This window comes from Theobroma umbraticum, unplaced genomic scaffold (genome assembly GCF_002168275.2).
Source record: "Theobroma umbraticum cultivar Fairchild unplaced genomic scaffold, ASM216827v3 scaffold_4.1, whole genome shotgun sequence".
Classification (NCBI taxonomy): domain Eukaryota; kingdom Viridiplantae; phylum Streptophyta; class Magnoliopsida; order Malvales; family Malvaceae; genus Theobroma; species Theobroma umbraticum.
The window spans coordinates 7,971,067-7,995,217 of NW_018397258.1; the positions used below are offsets into that span (position 1 = coordinate 7,971,067).

Consider the following 24,151-nt stretch of genomic DNA (forward strand, 5'->3'; position numbering starts at 1 on the left):
TAACAAATTCTGATGCACCTAAGATAGTTGAGACAGATGCTTCAGAACTAGGGTATGGTAGAATACTCAAACAAGTCAAAATCCATAAAGAACAAATAGTCCAATACACTTCTAGGCACTGGACTCCAATCCAGCAAAATTATAGTACTATCAAAAAAGAAATTTTATCAATTATTTTGTGTATTTCAAAATTCCAAAGTGATCTATTAAATTAATTTTTTTTTTTTGCAAATTGATTGCAAATCTATCAAAGAAGTTTTACAAAAAAATGTGTAAAACATTGCATCAAAATAGATTTTTGCTCGATGGCAAGCTATTTTGAACATATTTGATTTTGATATTGAATATATTAAAAGAGAATCAAATTCTTTACCAGATTTTCTCACAAGAGAATTCTTACAGGGAAAGCCATGCTCCAAAAACCAAGAGATTTATAAAAGAAAAATAAGAGAAAAATCCCAAAAACCATTTTTCGAAAAAGAACCCAATGGTACCAATTTTGGTTATCAAAAAAACTCCAAAATAAATCACCAATTCTTAAAAAGCCCCAGAATTGTTACAAAAACCACAACAATATTACCAAAATATTTTAATCCAAACAGGATCAATTCTTTTTAAACATTATACTGATCAAAATGATCCAATTTTGATAACCCATTCTACAGTTCAAATTTTAAAAATTTTAAGGCCTATAGATTGGGGTGAAAATTTGAATTAGTTCAAAAAATTTCTAAGTAATTTCTCAAAAATAGTTGATCATTACCCCGTTTTCAATTATTGAGACTACCAACAGGCATAGTTCAACACATTTCTTTTTAACAACAAATACAATCGACATTCCTGGTTGATGTTTTTCAAATATGGAGCCCAATATAAATTTTCAATATGATCTTCACACTGGTGGAACTGGTATAGGCCATTAAGGGAGATTTTATCAGAAAAGATTGATCAATCGTATGAAAAATTTTCTCAAAATTTCCAACCTAAAGAAGATTAGGTAAACTTATATGTATCTATACATTTTTTCTCAAAATTAATTATATCCTAGATCATGTCATGGGATTATTCTTATGATATTGATCCGCACTCTGGAGCCCTAATGATTATCCGGACGTTCAAAACAAAATGGTGGGATAAGTTTGATAACAGAAAATATGATCCCAATATTTGTTGACATGATTCAAAAAGAATCCAAAATTATGCTAAAATCCCCAAACCTCATAGAAAAATATCAAGTTCTTACAAGCAAAATTAAATGTTAGTGCATTACTTGCCCAGACCAAGACAAAAACTAAGTACAACAAGATCATAACCTAAATGCTCAGCTACTTAGACTCATATGAAGATCAGGAAGAGGAAGAAATCACTTCATCCAAAGCAACAGCTGTATATATTCTTTTCTCAGTTTCTTATTTTACAAACTAAGGATAGTGGCGGGACCTATCTAGCTAGATTGATTTATAAATAATTAAATGGTAAAACATGGAGCTTTTAATTAATTAAAACTACTAATATCATTTCATAGCAATTTGCCACCTACTTTACATTATTTTATATTCTACGTAATTAATTTACAAGGTAATGAAGCAAAGGAATTTGAAAACTTTCATATGTTCCTAAAAAAATCAATCCCTTGTAAAAAATCATCTTAGATTCCAATGCTGAAAATTAATTTTAAAATCGAAGTGATCATTATAACATGTTCATTAAACTATAATGAAAGAAATTTAAAAAGTAACAAAATTATTAAATGGATATGTGGCAATTCAATAAACCCTCTTGTTGAGTTTGAAAGCTCCACTAATAATATATAATATTTAAAGTAACAATCCTTTCCAACTAGCTTTTACTCTTTTCCGAATTAGCATAGTATTACATTAATAGCTTTTTGGTTTTCATTTATCATATGAATTTGATTTATGATTTAGCAAGTCTAAACGCAAGAACCATCACAGTTAAAAGACAGTCGGTGCCAAAGCATACAGACCATTGATATTTAATTTTCCGAGCACATAAAGCTTAAGTTGAGCTCTTTATGGGAACCCATTTCCAAGTGTTTCTTTGTCCTTTTGGCTAGCTAATCAAAATGGAAATTTAAAAGAACAAAACAAAGGTGATGCAGATAGTGAGGTACTACAGTTATGGTCGTTCAAAGACTTAAGTTGCATATTTCCTTTTTATCATGTTCCCCACTAACCTCTAGGGCCAAGCATGAAACACACACACACGCACACAAAGAGTTTGGCAATAACAATCCAGCCATCGATCAGCCAGATATTTTTTCAGATAAGAAATAGGAAAGAAAAAACTTTTCACTGTTAAGTTATTGAATTCAAGATGAAGAAATGAACGATAAGAAATATCAAGGAAGCTTATCTTTAAACCATGGCCCTCGAGAATGGACTTGGCCCAGTAAGACCAAATATTTTATTATGCAATGTGCATGGCTGCAACGCACAAACCATGTCCATATTTTTTTTCCCTTAACACTTTCTCTATTGAAACGAATCCTCCCTTCCCCAAATAATTATTCTTTCCTGTAATTTAAAATTAATAAATCAACGAAGCGGATGACACATTACTGACGACGGGGAGCCCTGCCCTGAGCATTGGACTTTCAACGCTAAACGGCCAGTACTGCAACTTACATTTTCTGCCTCACATCTACAAGGAATTTTATGGTATTTGTTTACAGTGAACAAAGGATTGTGGCGCTGTCCTTTTCTGACCAACATTGTTCACTTTTTCAAGTTTATCTCCATAGAATTCTCTATCAGACTCAGCTCCGTAATGGTTGAACTCACGCGATGGTTGACCTCGTGAAAACGAATGGGAGAGATGGGGGTTTGCTAAGGTGGATTTTGAAAAGATATTTGACAATAGTTTTTTGAAAAGATATTTGACAATAGTTTTAGAGAATTTTTTGATTTAGTCTTGGAAAAAATAGAGTTTGGTGATAAATGGCATTAGTGGATCAACTCTTATATCTTGACTATTATTGTTTTTATTCTTGTTAATGGCATACTGATAATTCTATTTTATAAAATTATTTTATTATATTTTGATAATTAAATTAATTAAGTTTTTGAGATATAGGTTTAGAATTAAATATTTTTAGTTATTTTTCTTATTTTAGTTTAAATTATGTTAGGTTGTTTTTAATTTAAGTTGTTTTATTTTAGTTTAATGTTAAGTTATTTTTAATTTAGTTAGTATTTATTTAATTTTATTCATTTGTAGGTATACAAATAAAAAGGCTTCAATTAGTGAAGAAGAGTGTATGAATTGTCAGTACTTTTCTCATATATGTTTAAGTATTTTGAGTATAATTCTCATTTTAGAAGTTCAATTAACTTGATTCTTGAGTCATTGGAAAGCTAAGAGATAGGATTTCAACTTTCATATTTACCACTTTTTCTAGTTCAGCTCAGATTAAGGAGAAAATCACGTCACAAGTTGATTGAGTGCAGTAGAGGACATTGGGAGACAGCCACGACGCCAAAGATTTGAGGCTGCAATGCCGAAGAGAAGAAATGCTCCATACTAAAGGCAGTAAACTCGATGCTGCAGCACCAGAAAGTTCAAGCCACGGCACCGTGTCGATATCCCAAGTAGAGGCTTTTTCGAATTTAACTAAAATTAGGTTTTTTAGAGGTTATTTGAAGGTATCTTTTGGAACAATTTAAAGACACATTGAAGCTAGGTTTCTCTGAAGAAAAAATGGCCATCAAGTACTTAAGAAAGTAAGAAAAACTTTGAGGATTGAAGATCAAAGACTGGGCAATCTTTAGTTTTCTTTTCTTCTCTATTCTTCTTTGATTTTATTGAATTGTTATTGACGGTTAAATTTTTTTAGGTCATGTTTTTATTATACATCATGGACTGAATTTATTTATCTAAGAGTACAATTGAACCTAACATGTAGTTTGAATTTTTAATATTCTCTCTTGCTTATGATTGATGGTATTTAAATTGTTTATTTTAATCTCATGATTAATGCGTCTGATTGACTAGCCACCAATTAGATTGATTTGGAAACCTACATGTAACTTAGAAAAAAGAGTTTAGTGTAAACCATGATGGAATAGCATATGTTCAATATCAGTTAGATATGTTGATTGATTTGATTCGCGTATGAGGCAGGAATATACTTACATGTCACATGTAGTCAATATTAGAGTATAAGCTTAATGAGTCTTTCTTTAATTCAATTTACATAGATATATAGTGAATTGGTTGAGAGAGATATTTTTATAATAACATCAGAAGAGACTTATAAATAATTTAGAATTCTAAATTAACAACTCAAACTTATCTAGTAAGTTAAGAAAGAGTAGAGGAGATTCAAATAAATGTTGAGGGAAAATTATAATCCTAGGCTTTTTTTGATTGGTTTCTCTAGTTTTAATTGCTATTCTTCTTGCCACTTTCATATTTTTAGTTTAGTCTTAATTTTAATTTAGTGTTTAAATAAGATTAAATTGTTCTAATTTTAGTATTTAACAAATATTTAGGTGCAATTCCTTGTGAGAATGTTACTTTACTTTCATTGTATTGCATGTGAATGGTACGTGTACTTGCATGTTAAATCCAACAACACATACCCACCAGAGAAATAAAAATGGGAAAAGGTCTAAGGTAAGGTTATCCTTTGTCCTTGTTACTGTTTAACACTGTTGTTGAGGCTTTTAATGGGCTTATTTATAAAATAGTGGATAGGTAGTTTATATGAGGGGTTGAGGTTGACTCCTCGAGTGTTTATGTTTTGCATCTCTAGTATGCTGATGACATGGTAATTCTCTAAGACCCTAATCTCAATTATCTCATAAATATTAAAAGATTACTCAAATGCTTTCAAGTGGTTTCCCGTTTAAGGATCAACTTCTTAAAGAGTTGTCTCTACGGTGTCGGTATTGATCAAAATTTAGTGTGTCAGTAGGTTGAGTTGATCAAATATAAGGTTGGTAAATTACCCTCTACGTATCTCAAACTCCCTTTTGGAGCTACCTTAGGTGTTGTAAGCATATGGCAACCGGTCGTACAAAAGTTTGAAAGTCGCATTGCATTGTGGAAAGCAAAACCCTTATCCATGGGAGGTCGAGTTACACTTCTAAGGTCAATTTTGAATAGCATGCCTTTTTTTCACATGTCTCTTTTTCAAATTCCTGTTAAAGTCAAAACTATAATCGAGAAAATTCAAAAGAGATTCTTATGAAGAGGCCTTAACCTTATCCACTCCATTATGTTAGTTAGGATTCACTGAGCAATTTTCAAGTTTTGGGAGGCCTTGGATTGGTGGATCTTGGTCTAAATAATAAGGCTCTCTTAAATAAGTGGCTATGGTGCTACGACAATGAATCAGAGAGTTTTTAGAGGCGTATCATTGTTGAAAACGTAGATCTTAATCATGATAGCCTTTTTCCAAGTAGTGGACATGGCAACAAAGGTCGGGCATATGGAAATATGTTATTAAACCTCTCCACGAAACTAGTAAATATAGTCACTTTATTACAGATGGTATGGGGATATCTCTTGGCTATGGGAGGAGAATTAACTTTTGGGGGGAGGAATGGATAGAAGGTTGCATTCTTAAGTTTGCCTTCCCTAAAGTTTTGTCTTGACTATTAAAAAAGAAGAGAAAATCAAGGATTTTGGAGAGTGGATCAACAATGAATGGTCATGGAAAATTAAGTTAAGAAGAGACATTTTTGACTGGGAACATGAGGAATGGGATGAATTCAACAAGCTCATTGGGTCTCAAGTTGTTGGAAAGGAGTTTTGTGATAAACTCGTATGGAAATGGAACTTTGATGGTGAGTGCTCTTCTAACTTTTACTATAGGTAAGTTCTAACCTCTAACACATCTCTTTTGAGACACTAGAAACTGATCTTGTATGGACTCGCTCCTTATAAAATTGAAGTCTTTTGTTGGCAATTAGTAAGAGGTGGGTCGGTCGTAAAACATACCCTTCTTAAAAGAGGTATTATTAATGCTAACATAGTTACTTGTTTACTATGTAGGCATGAGATTGAATGATCAATCACCATTTTTCACTTGCAATAAAACATGTTTGTTGTGGCAGCAATGGAATGCCATGTGGAACTTGCAATGGATGAATCATCATTGCCCTAAGGTATGCTTTATGTTATGGTTTGATTTTGCTTTGTCATTGAAAAATGAATTGGAATGGAAAATGGCATGGTATGTCATTATTTAGGCAATTTGGACTGCAAGGAATGATGTGGTTTTAATGGTAAAGAATGGGATGGATGCCAAATTTTTGAATTTATCAAAGTTAGAGTTGCATGGTGGATGTATACTAAGTGGCCTAATCTCAACCTCTCAATTAAAAGACTTAGTTAGATTTTCGAATGAGGGTATATATTAAATCGATTCAGAACAAAAAAGCCAAGAAAATTGAAGTTTGGAAGATGCCTCAAGATGGATACCTCAAATTCAACACAGATGGTTCTTCTTGAGGTTGCCTTGGCGAGTTTAGTACCGGAGGCATTATGAGAAATGAATGCAGTACTACACTTGCCTTTCTTTCTAAAGCCATAGGCATTTCGGACTCTACTAGAGCAGAGCTCCTTGCTGTGAGAAAGGCTGCTCGTAAGTTAGAATTCTTCTCGTTCACTTCTTCTTGAGTGTGACTCTAGTAATGTGGTCAAGTGGATTAAAATGTCAATGGATGTCCTTTGAGAGTGAGACCTCTTGTTATCCAAATTTCTAATTTACTTGGCAAGATCGGTCGGTGGGAGATCAAACATATCATGAGGTTAACAGCTCTGATGCTTTAACCAGAGAAGCAGTGGGTAGGGTCAATGAACTGCTATGGGTCATAAGTGAAAATCAGCCTGAAGCAGCACAAAACTTGTCAGGTGCTGTTAATGATGATTAATTAAAGTTAGTAGTTCTTCTTTTCCATGCTGGGTTGCTTGGTTGATTTTTCTGTTGAAATTATGCTCGTCTTTTGCATGCTGCCAGGGTTTATTTCTTCTGTTTTATTATTTTGGCTGTGCTAAGTTGATAGAGTTGGTGTGTGTTTTGGTTCACCTATGATTGGTATTCGTGGAGTATTGAGGTTGCATTTGACAAATATGTACGAGATTGCTCTAGAATTTGTAGAGATATCAACTTTGAGCACTCTTTTGCTATGAGGAATGATTGTACAGGGGTTAGTTTCGGTTGAGCTTGTGTTTGCTTGCAGGTTCTTACTCATGCTCTTTTGTTTACATGGGTGAGCAGCTCCTTTTGATTCAGCTTCTCCACCCCTTGAGTTTTAGCTTTTTTTTAAAAAAAAAAAAAATTCATTTCAACATAATCCACTGAGTCAGTGCTGCTGAGATTTAATTAAATCCAAATTCTAGTTCAAATTAATTTCTTTATGGACTAATGAGATGGGAAAGTGTTATACTAAATCATAGCCTTCAAATTAGTCGTAATAAAAAAAAAACTATTGCCAGCTATTTCTTCACTTTGGCAGAGTAGCTTTCGATAAAACTAGGCTCCATTTGTTTCGCACATTTCTTTTTTGTTTTATTCTGTGTTTGCCCTCTATTTTGCCAAGCTCGAGGAGACCCAACCTTTGCCAAGGCATCCTTTGCTGCGTTTGAAGCTCCAAACATGAAAACCTTTTTCGTTGAAACAAATGCAGCCAATGAGAATTGTTGGGTTCTTTCCAACTAAGACAAAAGCATTGAAATGTTTATTTGTCCTTTTTTCTTTTCAAAATTTGTTACTCAAATCAACATATAAATTGATTATTACGTTTGGGTTTTGATTAATTTGCTTTGGGTATCTATGAAGTTTGGATTTTTATTTAAATTTGTTATAAATGATGAAAGAATATTGATAATGACAAGAAAAAAAATTATAGTTCAATTAGCATGAAATAATTCATGATAATGAGAAATTGTAACTTGATTGTGATTTGAAATGTTTAATGGGTGTTTTTAAGTATCAACAATTCACTTTAAAATGACAATGATGATAATAAATTTTAAAAAAAAGTATGCTTCCTTAGATCATTCAAACATTCAAACATAAAAAAAATATTAAAAGCTTACTGATAGGTGATTTAATGATTGCCAACTATGACATTAGGCAAGGGGGGTTGCAAAGCCAGGCTATGCTGCATGCCTTAATTTCATGTAGTTTTTCATTTGCTCTTCTCTGAAGCATCTGCCTTCAGATCAGATCCACAATTGAACCACATGATTTTAATAGTCAAGGGTGTGCATAGCTTTATCCAAATATGAAAATACAATTCACCTATTCCATGCTGGACGGTCATGATGGCTTGGGACGAAGCTACTTTCAATTCTCAAACCTATTAAAAGATGATCAAGTTATTTTTCAAAAAAAAATAAAAAAGGATGACCAAGTCAAGAATGGGGTTAGTAAAAAGTGTCCTCCGCCCTGTTGACATCCCAATCATAACAACATGACTTCACGCGACGGCCAAAGCCCGCCGGAGACATATACTATAACTTTTTGTTAATAAACTATAAATTTTGGGTCAAAGATCATACAATATAAATGATCTTAATTAGGTCAGTCCAAATCATAAGATTCCTTGTTTAAACAAATTTGGTTGTTCCTCCTACTATAACTTTTTGTTAATAAACTATAAATTGTGGGTCAAGGATCATACAATATAAATGATCTTAATTAGGTCGGTCGAAATCAGAAGATTCCTCATTTAAACAAATTTGGTTCCTCCTCCTATTCAATAGGAAAAATTACTGAAAAGAAAAAGAACTTGTGATGTTCAATTCATTGAAGTGTAGGGCTTTCTTCTAAGATTAAGGACACCCAAGTCAACATTCCCAACCAAACTGGGGAGGTCATGCCCAAGTGGGGTAAAAGGTTACCAGGGGGTCCAGTCAATGAAAATGTCATGGACTCTTGTGTTTAACGTTGCCAATCGGCATCCATCAAGTCATCAGACGTTTTGAAAAGTTGAGTCGTCGATGTGAAATCAATGTGGTAAGCTTGACTAGTTGACATCCACTCGTGGAAAAGACAAAAAACGAAGAAACCTAATTGACACGTGTTTCTTATCAATGCTTAGAGCTGAAAACCACACCCCAGAGGAAGTGGGTCACGCTTTTCCGCGAAGGTAAGCCCCCAAAGGTTATTATGAGAAAGTAAAAGACAATTACGAGAGCTTTTTGTTTACATTACAATTGCAAGCATCTGACGGTACGTTAACTTATTTCCACTTGCACCTGTATAATGTTTTTGGTAAATACTTATTAAACCAAACGAAGAGAGAAATTTCATATCATTTGGGAAGTATGGAGAGAGAGAGAATAGCCTTTTACTCCAAACTCTAATTCAACTTATAAAGAACAATGACATCTAGCCTTTTTTTCTTTCCCTATAGATTCAAACAATAGCAAGGAGGCATATGCTTCTTAAGTACATGAGAGATTATCATTTTGTTAATTAGCATGTTTAACTATTATTGACATTTAAATCTTTTACCTTAATTATAACATTAATGTCTCTGATTTGATTTGTTACAGTTGTCATTTTTCACATTTTTAGCGTGAAATGTAACTTATAAAGATTTGCACATACGTTCAGGTCACAAGTGAAATTTAACTTGAATTCAAATTTATGAAAATAGAAATTGAAATAGGTGGCCTCATCATGATGGTGTGCCAACCCATGTACATGTGTATATGTTATAGACCTAGTCATATGTGTGTTTGTGTGGTTTCACAGTAAAAGCGGAAAAATTGAAACAGATCAAACTAAACAAATTAAAACTTGTTGAGCATTTTGCAAGAATTAATAATGTATGCTATCACAACCTATTGATCTTTAACTTTTATTTAATCTAATGTGGATATAATTATTTTCCCACAATTCCAACTCATAGACTGTTTTCCAAAAAAAAAAACATATATGTTGACAATATTATCATATTATTTGCCCAGATTCAAGGCTTTTTGATCAAATAGGTATGAACTTGGTTAATAAAAAAATATGAACTCTTTATGAATTTATACTTGACAAGAGTGCAAATAAGGTATGGTCTTCAATGGATATAAATCAAGAGATATTTAGATTAATAAGTTGATGAGTTGGAAATAAAGTAGTGTAGAAGAACCATCCTTATTATGCCTTCACAGATAAGAAATAGAGATATATACAATTTAAGTTTTTGTTTACCATAAAAAGCATGAGGGGGTTCAATGGAACCGTGAGTAATTAGCGGATTCATGAACCATCAAACACATACATATACACACACTCACGGCTTTCACAGTGGGTTTGACTTTGGAGTAGTTGTTTCAAGGAAACAAACACATCTGCCTTGGACCCAGTTGTCGACCATCTATTGTTAATCCAATTACCTACCATCTTTCCTTTCCTTGTTTTAAGACAATCTAATAGGAAGCGGCGTCGTAAAAGGAGAGTGCGGGGTTGAATGAATGAATATATCAAAAAGAGGTGGAGAAGGAATATACCGGTGGGCATTTGGCATATTTGGGGATTGTTTGTGAGACCTCGTTGCATATAAATACTCCTGCTTGCCCTTTCACTTCCTTGCATCAACCAAATTCCCATCTCCCAAATCCTCCTTCCTTCTTTTATTTTGTCTTTCTTATTTTAATCTCACTTTCTTTCACTTTCATCCCTTGGAGAAAAAAACACAATCACTTTAAAGAAACAGGTTAGTTTCAGAAACTCCCCTTTTACGGTCTTTAACATCCCCTCTTTCTCTCTCCAGGGTTCTGTGTTGTTTCTATTCTTTTGTCTCGTACGTATTCTTTCAGCGATATTGTTGTTTCTTTCAGTTTTTTTTTTTTTTCTCAAGGGTATGATAAAGTTCCTCATGCATGCAAATGGCGGATACTGTTTGTTAATGGCGACAATGAATATCTTTTTATTCATTTGGGTTTTCTTTTTATATCTATGGTAGTCTCTTTTTGTCTGATTCATCCTGGTTCAGATGCAAGTTGGTCCGGAAATTACTAACCTGATTGACGGATCAATGATCGCTTTGATCAGGGTTGTTTATTGATAATAGTATATCACATTTCATGTTGCTTTTAAAAATGTTACTCCGTTGACCGAACAAAAGCTTTTTTAGTATATTTTCTTGGTGCACTGTTAAGCTTCTATGATCCTGGCTGGAAACTGATGGATTGTTCTTTTATCTCTGTTTCCAAATAACATTTTAGTCACGGGATATATAATTGGTTCTATTTTGGTAATTGTAGATCTTGTTTCACAAGAATGAAAATAAATGGGTAGTGATGAGGGTTTTCCTATTTCTCTACAATTTTGGTCAAGAGTTTAAAATAGAAATTCGGTACCATCACTCCCTCCTTTTGCTCATCAGAATTGTTCTTAATTTAATGATCTGGATCCTGTTCATATGAGATGCTTTGACAGTCTGTTTAGACTAATACATATTCATCAAATTTTCATGGGCACTTATCACTATTTCCTTCCCTAACCAGAAATGTGTTGACTTTCCATGCATTTAAATATAGGAGGAATCATTTATTTCTAGAGGTTGGAATTGCCATTTAATCTTCTAATCAGTACCGGGTATGGTCTTCCCTGTTTATGTTGGCGGCTGAGGTGGTGACGTTGAATGTGATTTGTGCTTTTTTTGACTGTCCTTCTCTCTGCTTTTTTTTCTCCAATAATTGTGGCGCTTGCCTTGCTAGAAGCCTTTTTCTTAAAAGTACATTTTCACATTGGAATAGCCTAGGACACGGAGCATGTACAAGGTCCAGCTTCATCTGTTTCATTCATTTCCATCGGTATCATATAGCCCTACACTAGGCTGACTAACATTTGGAGTTGTAAAACATGGTTAGACAAGGAGGAGCAGTTGGAGGTGCCATTTTTCTTGACTTTATTAAAATATGTTCTCAGCTTACCAACTGTGGAAAAACAACAGGAATGATTCGATCATCTAACATAATCCAATAAATAGATGACATCTTGATATCTTTTTCTTAGTCACCGTGGTCCTAGTTAAATTAGTTAAGAATTCAGTCCGCACAAAAGAAGGCATTGCTCTCGTTTTGTATTATTGTTTTTGTCTATGTTTTGGTGACCCCAACTAGTTTGACTTGGAATTTTTAAGGTTAATATGGTACTTTGCTTATATCCACTTATTAGCGGGAGCACTGACAAAATAATAGGATGTAGAATTAATAAATTTCTTGGCTAAGAAAGTCAGAAAAGTAGCTTAGAAGTCAGAGAGAAAGCTTAGAAGTTAGATATGGGAACTGATCTTGATTCTTATTTATAGGTACTTTCTTTGTTTCGGTTGTAACCCGTTTTCTGTTCCATCTTTGCAGAGGAAGAGAGAGAGAGCAGATACAAAAGCCTGTGAGTGAGCTAGGTAGCTATGGCAGGGGAACAATTACAGGTGCTTAACGCCCTTGATGTAGCCAAAACACAATGGTACCATTTCACCGCAATCATCATCGCTGGGATGGGCTTCTTCACTGATGCATATGATCTCTTCTGCATATCACTTGTCACCAAATTACTTGGCCGCATATACTACCATGTTGATGGCGCAGAGAAGCCTGGAACTTTGCCTCCCAATGTATCAGCTGCTGTTAATGGAGTAGCGTTTTGCGGAACTCTAGCAGGACAGCTCTTCTTTGGTTGGCTTGGTGATAAGCTAGGCCGAAAGAAGGTCTATGGTATGACTCTCATGCTCATGGTCGTATGCTCTGTTGCATCAGGTCTCTCTTTTGGCCATACCCCTAAATCTGTCATGGCGACCCTTTGCTTCTTCCGGTTCTGGCTTGGCTTTGGCATTGGTGGTGATTATCCACTTTCTGCCACCATCATGTCTGAATATGCTAACAAGAAGACTCGTGGAGCCTTTATTGCTGCAGTGTTTGCAATGCAAGGTTTTGGAATTTTAGCAGGCGGTATTTTTGCTATTATTTTATCCTCTGCATTCAAGGCCAGGTTTGATGCTCCACCTTATGAGGTTGATGCACTTGGCTCCACTGTTCCGCAAGCAGACTACGTTTGGCGTATTATTTTGATGGTTGGAGCACTCCCAGCTGCTCTTACCTACTACTGGAGGATGAAGATGCCTGAAACTGCCCGTTACACTGCCCTTGTTGCTAAGAATGCAAAGCAGGCTGCATCTGATATGTCAAAGGTCCTGCAGATGGATATTGAGGCAGAGCCACAAAAGATAGAGCAACTAGATCGGGAGAGGTCCAAATTTGGTTTGTTCACTAAAGAATTTGCTAAACGTCATGGACTTCACTTGCTTGGAACAACCACTACTTGGTTCTTGCTTGACATTGCATTCTACAGCCAAAATTTGTTCCAAAAGGACATCTTTAGTGCAATTGGTTGGATTCCTGCTGCAAAGACCATGAATGCCATTGATGAAGTTTTCAAAATTGCAAGGGCACAAACACTTATTGCTCTATTGAGCACCGTTCCGGGCTACTGGTTCACAGTGGCTTTCATTGATAAGATGGGAAGATTTGCCATCCAACTAATGGGCTTCTTCTTCATGACAGTGTTTATGTTTGCACTGGCTATCCCTTACCACCACTGGACCCATAAGGACAACCGACTTGGGTTTGTTGTTATGTACTCCTTGACTTTCTTCTTTGCAAATTTTGGACCTAATGCCACCACATTTGTTGTACCAGCTGAGATTTTCCCAGCAAGGTTAAGGTCCACTTGCCATGGTATATCAGCAGCATCCGGAAAGCTTGGTGCTATTGTTGGTGCATTTGGGTTCTTGTATTTGGCACAGAATAAGGATAAGGCCAAGGCGGATGCAGGGTATCCTGCAGGTATTGGGGTGAAGAATTCACTCCTTGTATTAGGTGCAATCAATGCCTTGGGCTTCTTGTTCACGTTCTTGGTGCCAGAATCGAAAGGAAAATCTTTAGAAGAGATGTCGGGTGAGAACGAGGATAATGGAGCAGAGGTAGACGCATCATCTCATAACCACAGGACGGTTCCAGTTGCTTAAGTTGGATCCATAAACCAGTTACTGAGCAACAAGTTGAACTGTTGTAAAACCCTTTTCTTTCGACTATAGTCTGATGTCAGATTTACTTTTCACTGTTTTCCCTCAACGTGTGCCTTATTCTAGCAATCTCAGTTTTCTGTTCTGTACCTTTAAAGTTGAGGGGTATAAAGAACATTCCATGGTTGTCTCTTTTCATTAGTTATAAATCAACAAGCGCCCTGTGGCTCGTTGGCAGCCATCAAAATTGAACCAAGAAGTCAGGTTCCGTTTTTCCTTGGCTCATGCGTATTCATTTGCGTAAGAGTTATTGCCTCTGGCATTTATCAAAGTCATTTGATACACGTGGTGTGTGGTTATAGTGTTGGTGTCATTGAGGTCAAACAAAATCAGCCACATTTGAATGCCAGTGCCTGCAATTTCTTCAACCAGATTAGTATAATAAGGGTTAGGTGCTCAATAATATCACTGTCCCATTCCATTGCATTGACTTCTACCCTTATATGTTGTCGAGGAAAATTATTCAGCGGACCATGGATACTTGTTTAGCTTTCCCAGCTTCACACGACAAGACTTTAGAGAGTATACTGTGGAAGACATTATTGCCTCCTTCGATTCAAAGTATTCTTTGATAGCTCTATCTGTTGCTTGACTTTGGTTACATTGTTCAACACGCACACAGACGAGTGAAAGCAGCGGGTAGACTTTAACACTCTACTTGATTCTTTGTGCAGGTAGGTTTGGTTGCTTTTGTGTCAGAAAAAGGTTCTGCACATAGCTTTATGAAACCAGGAGGACTAAATTAAAAGCTGGCAAAGCGAAGAAGGTAATGCCAAAAATGAAACAGACCATTGATAATTTTCCAAGCGAACAAAGCTCAAGTTGAGCACTTTATGGGAACCCATTTTCTCAGTGTATCTTCGTATTAAGAATTCAATTTAAAATGACAACGATGATAATAATTTTCAAACAAATTATGTTTCATTAGGTCATTCAAACATAAAAAATATTAAAATATGATTCAATTATTGCCAACTTTAACATTAGCCAAGGGGAGTGCAATGCCAGGCTATGCTGCATGCCTCAATTTCATGTAGTTTTTCATTTGCTCTTCTCCGAAGCATCTGCCTTCAGATCAGATCCACAATTGAATCACATGATGTTAATTGTCAAGGGTGTGCATAGCTTTGTCCAAATATAAAAATACAATTCACCTATTCCATACTGGACGGTCCTGATGGCTTGGACGGAAGATACTTTCAATTCTCAGACCTATTAAAAAGATGACCAAGTCAAGAATGGAGAGAGTAAAAGTGTAGGCACTGTCCATTTAAGTCTAAATTGACTTTTGTGTTTTTTTTTTAAAATTTTATTTACTACCTCATTTAGGCCCAATTCATATCGGACTCTGTTGAGCTTCAGACGCCTAAAGACAATCCAAGCACAACTCAAAATTGAGCCTTTTTAGCTTTTGAAGCTACAAGCCCATTATGCCCAAATAAACACACACAAACCAAAAAGAGGGAAGCAAAAAAAAAAATGCAAAATGATCAGAAAAAATAAAAATTAGGAAAAAAAAGAGAGAAGAAAACATAGACAAACAATCGGTAAAAAAATATAAAAAAAAAAAAGAAAAAGAGGAAGAGAAAGGGGTTTAAAGGTTGCTGATGGTGGAAGGAGTGGCAAGGGAAAATGCAAAGTGAAATCAATAAAAAGTAATCACGAAAATGGCCATTAACAAATATTTTTTGTTTCGTTCATTATGTGTCACCAACATTATTATTTTTTTACACTGCATTCATTTTGAAAATATAATTTTACAAATAATTGAAAATATCTGATGATAGGATTCTCTCAGGAAATTGTATAGACAAGATTCTCGAAAATTTCTTTAGGTGAGAAGAAGTTATCGGATTCCACCAAAGTGTTGGGATAGTTCAGGAATAGTTTTTTACGAAACTCCTCACCTTAGATTAAGGATAAGAAAGTAAATCTTACATGGTGAGCATTTAAAATGTGTTTTTAGTCTAAAAATTTTGAAAACTTTCTTTGGAAAAGCCCAAATTTTCAAGTTACAAGTGTATATGTTTATAAGAGAGAGACATAGACCAAATGGGTGCATTTTCAAATGAAACTTTATATTTTGGAACATAAGTATTGATACATGAAGAACAAGTATACTTTTTTTTTTTTTGAAAGGTAAAGAACAAGTATACTCGCTGCCCAAAAGGCTTTTAAAAAGGATTTGAAGAACAAGCATGGATACCTGATGAACAAGTATCGATACTTGAAACCTAAAAACACAAGTATCGATACTTTACCTAAAAGTATTGATACTTGTACGTTTACAAAAAAATTAAAAAGGCAAAATAGTATTTTCTCACTTAAAATTTCCTTTTTAGGTTTCTTTTTCATTTCCCTCAACCTTGGCCACCTTTCACTCACTTTTCTCTCAACTTCCAACAACCCTCTTGCTCTCTCTCACTAAAACAACCCCATTTTTGAAGATTTCAAACTTGGTTTTGAGTTTTGAACGAACAAAGGTAACATTTTCTAACTTTTAAACTTTCAAAACTTAGATTTCTAGCATTGATTTTACTCTTTTCAAAAGATTCCATTTTCTTTAAAAAAACCTAAGATTTTCCATGGGTTTCTCTCACTAGTATCTCACGAAGGTAAGGAAGAAACAATAATGTAAATGCTTATACCATTAGTTAGTTGAAGAACAATAAACTTTAAAGTATTCAAGATACTCGAGTAAGTTTCAAATTAGCTTGGTTGAAACTACAAGATTATGGCTTAGGTAATGATAATTGTTATTGTTGAATACTTTAGGTGTTGTTAAAACCTCAAGGAATTTGCTAGAGTGAAAGTGTTGAGTGGTTTGTGTATTGGTAGAGGTCAAGTTTTAGAGGTGAATGGATATACCATTTTAAGTATTTTAATATATAAAGTAAGCATGAATTTATGAAGTTGTTTGGTCTTCACGATTTAAATGCCATGTTATAACAAGAAATCCATTTTATCTAAATTTATAAATATCTTTACTATGTATTAGTTTTCAACAAGGCAGGGACAAGTTCTTTTAAATGGTTTCCTTCAAAAATGAATTCATATTGATATGATTAAGTACGAGTGGATGTATGCTTAGATGAATACTAAGGTTGACATATACATTTCCACCCGAATGAAAATGAAGTGAATATGTTATGTCTACATATGTATGTAATGATTGATTATGCATTGATATATGATGTATATGTGAACCTTAAGGGGATCATTATGTGATGAATAAGTTGATGAAGGTCAAGAGGCCATACTCTTAAGTATATGCTATGTTGCTAGTTGAGGATATACTAGATGACATGAATGACACCTAAATCTCTACTTTTCATAATGTATGTGTTATTACCATTGAGTGGGGTATAAATACCACAAACTATATAGCCAAAGCATGGCCAATAATATCACTATGTTATCACCATTAAGTAGGGTGGAAAGACTACAACTCATATAGTTAAAGTACGGTAAATATACCATTATGTTATTGCTAATAAACGGAGCGAAATACCATCATCATGTAACCTAAGTAGGGTAGATGTACCACTATATTATTGCCATTGATTGGGGTGAAAATGCCATGAGCTCTATACTGATATTGTAAATAGAGTTACAACATTGTTGGGTAATGGTTTATTGAATGCTAAGGATATATGTTACCAATTTTATGTAAGCATGGGAATAATGAGCTTATGTGGTCATATAGACAAGAAATAAGTCTATTATTGAGCTATAACGATGAATAATGATAATATTACATGATAAAAGTGATATAGAGTAGACATCAATTAGACATTGCCCAAAATATGGGTTTTTATGAGTGAAGTATCGATACTTGGAAAAACAAATATTGATACTTAGCAAACAAAATGCCTTAGGAAGCATTTTGTGTAGAAAGTACCAATACTTTTCCAAAAAGAATCAATACCTGCAATCCAGATAGCATCATGGAATAAAAGTATTGATGTTTCATAGAGAAGTATCAATGCCTCAAGTATACTTTTCACTCTTTTTCATTAAGGGTTTCAATGGATTTCAACTTCCATTTAATTCTAAATGTTTATGTAACTTTAGATTCAACTAAAATCTCATGAAGAGGCTTTGAACAATCATTATTTTCAAGGATTTAAAGGACATATATGGAGTTCATTGTTGTCATGATTATGCTAATGAGTCTAGCAATAGAGTCAACCATTGATAACTTTTTAATTAGATTTTTTATCTGGAAAGCCTATTTAGTTGCTTTATTACATGCTACAAATTCTACTTGCATAATGAATGAGGTCACCAGTGTTTTTTTCATACTTTTCCATGATATTTCACCATTTACCAACATAAAAATGTATCCTGGTGTGAATTTCCTTATCATTTGAACAATTGGCAAAGTTTGAATTTATATAATCCACCAACTTAAGGTCTTTAACCTTTTGATAAATTAGCAAATAGTTTTGGGTTTTCTTCAAATATCTCATCACTTTTTTCGTAGCTTCCCAATGATCTTTATCAGGGTTAGACAAGTATCTCCCTAATAAACCCATTGTAAAGGCAATGTTTGGCCTTGTGCACACTTGGACGTACTTCAAGCTACCTAGTGCACAAGCATATGGTATTCCTTTCATTAAATCGCTCTCAATATAATTTTTTAAACATTGTGCTATGCCCAATTTATCATCTTTAACAAATGACACATCTCTATCTTTACAATCAAGCATAGAAAATCTATTTAAAATTCAATCAATGCATACACTCTGAAACAATTCCAATAAGTGACGAGATTTATCGTTATAGATTGCAAACCAAAGATCATAAGATGTTTCATCAAGATTTTTCTTGTTAAATTGCTTGGATAATATTTTCTTAGTTTGTTGTAGTATCACCAAGTCGCTACTTGCAAGTAAGATATTATCAACATACGAAAGAAAAAAGATAAGTTATTAATAAAGCTAAGAGAGGTGATGACTTTATCAAATTTAAGATACCATTGGCGAGAAGCTTATTTGAGCCCATAAATAGACTTTTTACGTCTACATACAAGATGATCATTGTCATCCTCCTTAAATCCCTTAAGCTGTAATATATAAATCTCTTTATCAAGATTCCCATTTAGAATGGCAACCTAACATCCATATGATCTAGCTCTAAACCACAATGAGTCATTAGCGCTATAACAATCCTAAAAGTATCTTTAGAGGATATAGGAGAAAATATTTCATTATAATCAATGCCTTCTCTCTATGTAAAACCTTTGGCAAATAATCTGGCTTTAAACTTTTCAATCTTTCCTTTGGAATCTTTCTTAGTCTTGTATACCCATTTACAATTTATGGGTTTGCAATCCTTTGATAGCTCAACAAGTTCTTACACACTATTATGTAACATAAATCATATCTCATCTCTCGTTGCATTCCACCGCATATCTAATTAATGACTAGAAATAACTTCTAAAAAAGTTACTGGATCAACTACATGACTAGTATCATAATCACCATCTCTAAGATAAAATTCATATATGTAAGAAGAAAGAGCAAGCCTCATTATCCTAGTGAATCTTTTTGGTGGTTGATATCTAATATTTTGGTTTTGAAGGACATCTCAGGAATTGGTTGCACATGTTCCTATTCCCTAACTTGTGTATCCACAACAATATTAATCTATATGGATATAAGAGTTCTTACTATCTCAAATGCTCTCATCTATCTGTTCTCTTATTTTTAAGTTTGACCAAATCAAAATCTTAATAGTGGCCATCTTGTTATTGACTGAAAATGTGATTGAAAATTTAAACAATGCAACTAAAGTAGAATTAATAAGTCAATCAAAATACTCCAAAACCATAAATGAATATGTTCGAAAGGTTGAGGTATATCATCATGTAAACACTTTTAGGTTGAATGCATGACATACACTACTAAAAAACAAGCATTTTTAGTCAAAAAAAGTTAAAATTTCATTGAAAATGCCTATTTTCGACGAATTTTCAACGAAAATTTCTGTTGAAAAATTCTTTCGAAAAGAGTACATAATCCATCAACTGTCTCGCATCAATTCCATTGGAAATTTCTAACAAAATTTCCGTCGGAAATCCTTTTCCAACGGAATTTTGTGTTAGAGAAGCATTTCCAACGAAATTCCATTGGAAAAGCATTTCTCACTGAATTTCGTTATTAATTTTCAATGAAAATGTTCTGTCGGCAATGCTTTTCCAACGAATATTACCATCTAAAATTTCAGTAAAAAATTATCAATTAACATCCATAATTCACATCCAAAATTGATAAGAAAATACACATTAAAATCCAAAATTCAAAATTAAGTTCAAGCAATTAAAAATTATCATAAACACATAATATCTCAAAATGTCAAACAAATATAGCACAAAGCTAAATGTGTTATTGTATGCCATGCTAAAAAAGTATCTAAAATTCACAAGGTAATACTCTTGTTTCACTTGTTGAAAACATCTTAAGCACCTGCAAAAAATTATTTTTCAAAGTTCATAAGCTTTGAGTAAAGAGGTACAAAAAAGGAGACAGGAAAAGAAAAAAGCTGACAGAGAAAAGCAACTCGCATTGCAATGCTCTGCACCTCAGAAAAGTTGCAAAAAGCAATGCAAGCATTTTTAACTCTCTATGCGCCAATGTTGTTTAACACACAAACACACACAACAACCATTCTCATCAAACAATAATGAGTAAAAACAAGAGCAACCCAACTTTCTAAAAATCTTGTTTCAACTTTAACTTCTCTATCACTTGAATGGTCAAATCTAACAAGTTAGACTTTTTTTCATTTGAATTATACCTTTTGTAGTACAACTATGGGTTCAACTACAGTTGAAGAAAAAATAAAAATTTTCAAAGAATGGGAATAAGAAAAGCTTTATGAAGCAGATAAAAAAAGATAATTTAAGTTGTCAAGGCTTAACATTAAAGAAAGGAAAATTTATAAGTACCTGCAACTGCTACCCTTCAACTAATGAACATGTGCATCAAACTTTTAGAAATATACATGTAGCTGACCTCTATATCAGAAAAAGAAAAGTTAAGGAGAAAATAAAATAGGAAACTCAAAGATGTAAAAATAATAATAATAGTAAAAGACAACTATGGCAAGAAAAAAGTTGACACAAACTGAGATCTTACAAAGCTATGGTGAGATCATTAAGCACTTTTTTAGAATCATCAAAGAAGAGAGAAACAACTTCAACAATAAAATCTAGGTTGCTTTCATCTTGAAGCTGCTGAAGTGGTAAAAATTGACCATGCCAAGGAACTTTGACTAGGAAAGAAGTATTTAAACTTCATGGTTAATGCATTTTTATAGAGCTAGTAGAATGACTTTCTTGGCTTCACTAAAAAGAGTATACATATCCAAGAATGGCATGTTCATTAACCAGAGTAAATATATCCAAGAATAATGCCTAGCCCACAATTTAGACTACTCACATGTACTTGCCTTCCTTTCTATACTTGAGCAAAATTCCACTCATTCTATTTAAAGACTTCCATAAAGACATCGGTTGGACTGAGCATCTGCCTTTATTAAATAATTCATTCATAGCATAACCAATTTACAACATTAATTGATTGAGGAGATATGAAACTAAATTAACCTGAACAAAGAGCTACTCATCAAGTTCAAGGACCATGGACATGTACTTTTACCTATTGGTGGTAGGTGGTTTCACTAGGTAGTAACAATCATTTAACAGTATCATAAAACTGAAATTGTAGAAACAAACTTGAGGATACCCATCATAAAAGCTAAAAGAACAAAATAGGAAACCACAAAATGGATCTATTCAAAGGTTGTGTAGAAAAACATTGACTTTGAATATACTACCGTCAAATGCATTACTTTTTATTCAACAAAATTAAAATAGTGAGAAACTTCAATTTACAGAGACAAATATGCAAATAAATGCAGCACTAACCAAAAGGGATGACCAGTGGTTGTCATAATAGAACAATCCTCAAAGGATAAGCATGTAACTATTAGATTGGGAAAAAAATGACTATTTACCTTATTGAAGTTCCAAGGGTATAGAGTGGGTTCTTGGCAACATACTCAACATACAAGTTATAAATACACTTAAGTGGTTCACAAAGATCACTAGTCCTAGGATGAGTGACCAAAATAATCTACACAAAAGGACAAAAAATGTGACAGAGTCAGGATTTCGTTGAGAAATGTATACAAATTTCGAAAACATCAAAGCTTGGAAAATAATGCTATCAAAAGCATGCAAAAAAAAGTCAGTATCAAGCATTAATTAATATCAAGCAGGGTCTCAATTGCTACCATGGAATTATTTTAATTATATGAGTTGCTAGCCTTAAAGAAGGTTTTGTATAGTACTCATTGAATTAGAAACTTTAAGAAATAAACACATTAGACTTCTCATCAATATGAGGCATCCAGTGATAGCCAACGGACCTCTATCAGAGCTTTCCACAAATAACTTTTAATTCTTGGTAGATTTTGGAGTAAAACATTTAACTGCTAGTCCCATAGGGAGAATCATATAATATTTACATGAAAAATCCTATTAGGCAAGAACTCAACAATATAAAGGCAAGTAAGTTCAAGATTTTCCCCAACACTATGCAAATTATGTCCATAAGATTTGCCATGAGTCTTAGACGCTATATTCCAGGTTACTTAACTTGACAAATGACTGCTTGATAGATAGCTAATCACTTTAAAGAATTCTAAGTCCTCCACTATTACTCGAAACCACAATTCGAAATTCACCAATTTTATAACTTATAGCTCCTTTTCAAATTCTAGAGGTTAGAGCTGTAAAATTTCACTACACCAAGTAATACTAGTGAAGCAGTGATTGTTTATTCCAAATGGGAACAACAAAATTTAGCTTACTGGCATGATAGTAGCTTGAACGAGCAGGAGATATACAAGTACTATGCTAATATGGAAGAGAAAAAAACAAAAAGCAGAAGCCATTTAATGTTGTCAAGCGTATCAAATTGAACCTACGAAAACTCCAAAATGCTGAGTGCTATTTGGAGGCAAATTGCAAATTGACCTGTTTCTAGCTTTCTTAAAAACATGTGATACTATCTTGTTAAATTCAAATGAAAATTGGTCATGGATTCATCAGCATCTAACATCTAATTAAACCACTATAATAGAGTTGAAAATAATAGGAAGAAATTAGATAAAAAGAATCGAACATACCTTTTTCTCTCATTCTTTTTTCTCTGTCATATTCAAACTTAACCAAATTTGATTAACCTTCTCCAAGGTATCACTTTGCCTATTCTTCCCAAAGCTTTGATCCTGTAGTCAGATTACACAATGCACTGTAGTAGAAAGAAGGAAGATATTATAAAAGAAAAGAAATTAAAAAAAAAAGTTCCAATACGCAACATGGGATGGCCAAAATTCTTGAAATTGAGTTTTATTTCCAAAGTTAGGCCACTAGCAAGTCATTCTATCAAGATATGAAAAAAGTTATAACTTCATTAGATCAAATATGGGGTCGCCTACTCTTATAACACAAAAATAGTGAATGATTAAGCATTTCTAATTGGCATCTTTAGTCAGACAAATCAATGCTGGACAATGATGCAAAAAAAAGAAAAACTAAACATTCAACCTTCAAGATTTGGTCGCAGAATAGATCTAAACTAAAACAAAGAAAAAAAGGTAGAAGATTAACTAAGAATAACTAAAAACAAGGTAGCAAGTTGGTAAGGACTTTCAATGGTCATGGCAAAAACTTTAGCAACAAGAGGCAAGGGGCTACCAGTCGAGTTTCAAAAAAGAAAATTTGGTAAAGTAACTTCAAGGGACACAGGCTAGGGTTAAGGATTTAAGACTTAATTTATTACATAAATTATAAAATCAATAAAAGTTTAAATATTTTTATTTTGTAAATAAATGAATAATTATCAATAAAAAATTTTAATATATTTATATTAAATATTACTATAAAAACTATAAATATTATAAAAGTAATATTTTTAGATATTCATAATATATTATACATCAATGTTTACTATAATATATTCCATATTATTAAATTTTAAATAAATTACATATTATTTTATTCTTTATATAATATATTA

The 24,151-nt window shown here is 33.4% G+C and overlaps 1 protein-coding gene across 3 annotated transcripts; it reads left to right on the plus strand.

Moving 5' to 3' along the window:
- The first annotated feature begins 10,532 nt into the window (after positions 1-10,532).
- LOC110413165 (inorganic phosphate transporter 1-4) lies at positions 10,533-14,247 on the plus strand. 3 transcript variants are annotated; one of them, XM_021423886.2, is made up of 2 exons: positions 10,533-10,691; positions 12,340-14,247. In XM_021423886.2, exon 2 carries the CDS (start codon positions 12,390-12,392, stop codon positions 14,001-14,003), a length of 1,614 nt encoding a protein of 537 aa, XP_021279561.1. In that variant the 5' UTR covers positions 10,533-10,691; positions 12,340-12,389; the 3' UTR covers positions 14,004-14,247. The 3 variants fall into 3 exon arrangements, with proteins under 3 accessions (XP_021279561.1, XP_021279563.1, XP_021279562.1); XM_021423888.1 differs by lacking the exon at positions 10,533-10,691 and adding an exon at positions 10,761-10,778; XM_021423887.2 differs by lacking the exon at positions 10,533-10,691 and adding an exon at positions 12,153-12,253.
- Positions 14,248-24,151: the final 9,904 nt, after the last annotated feature.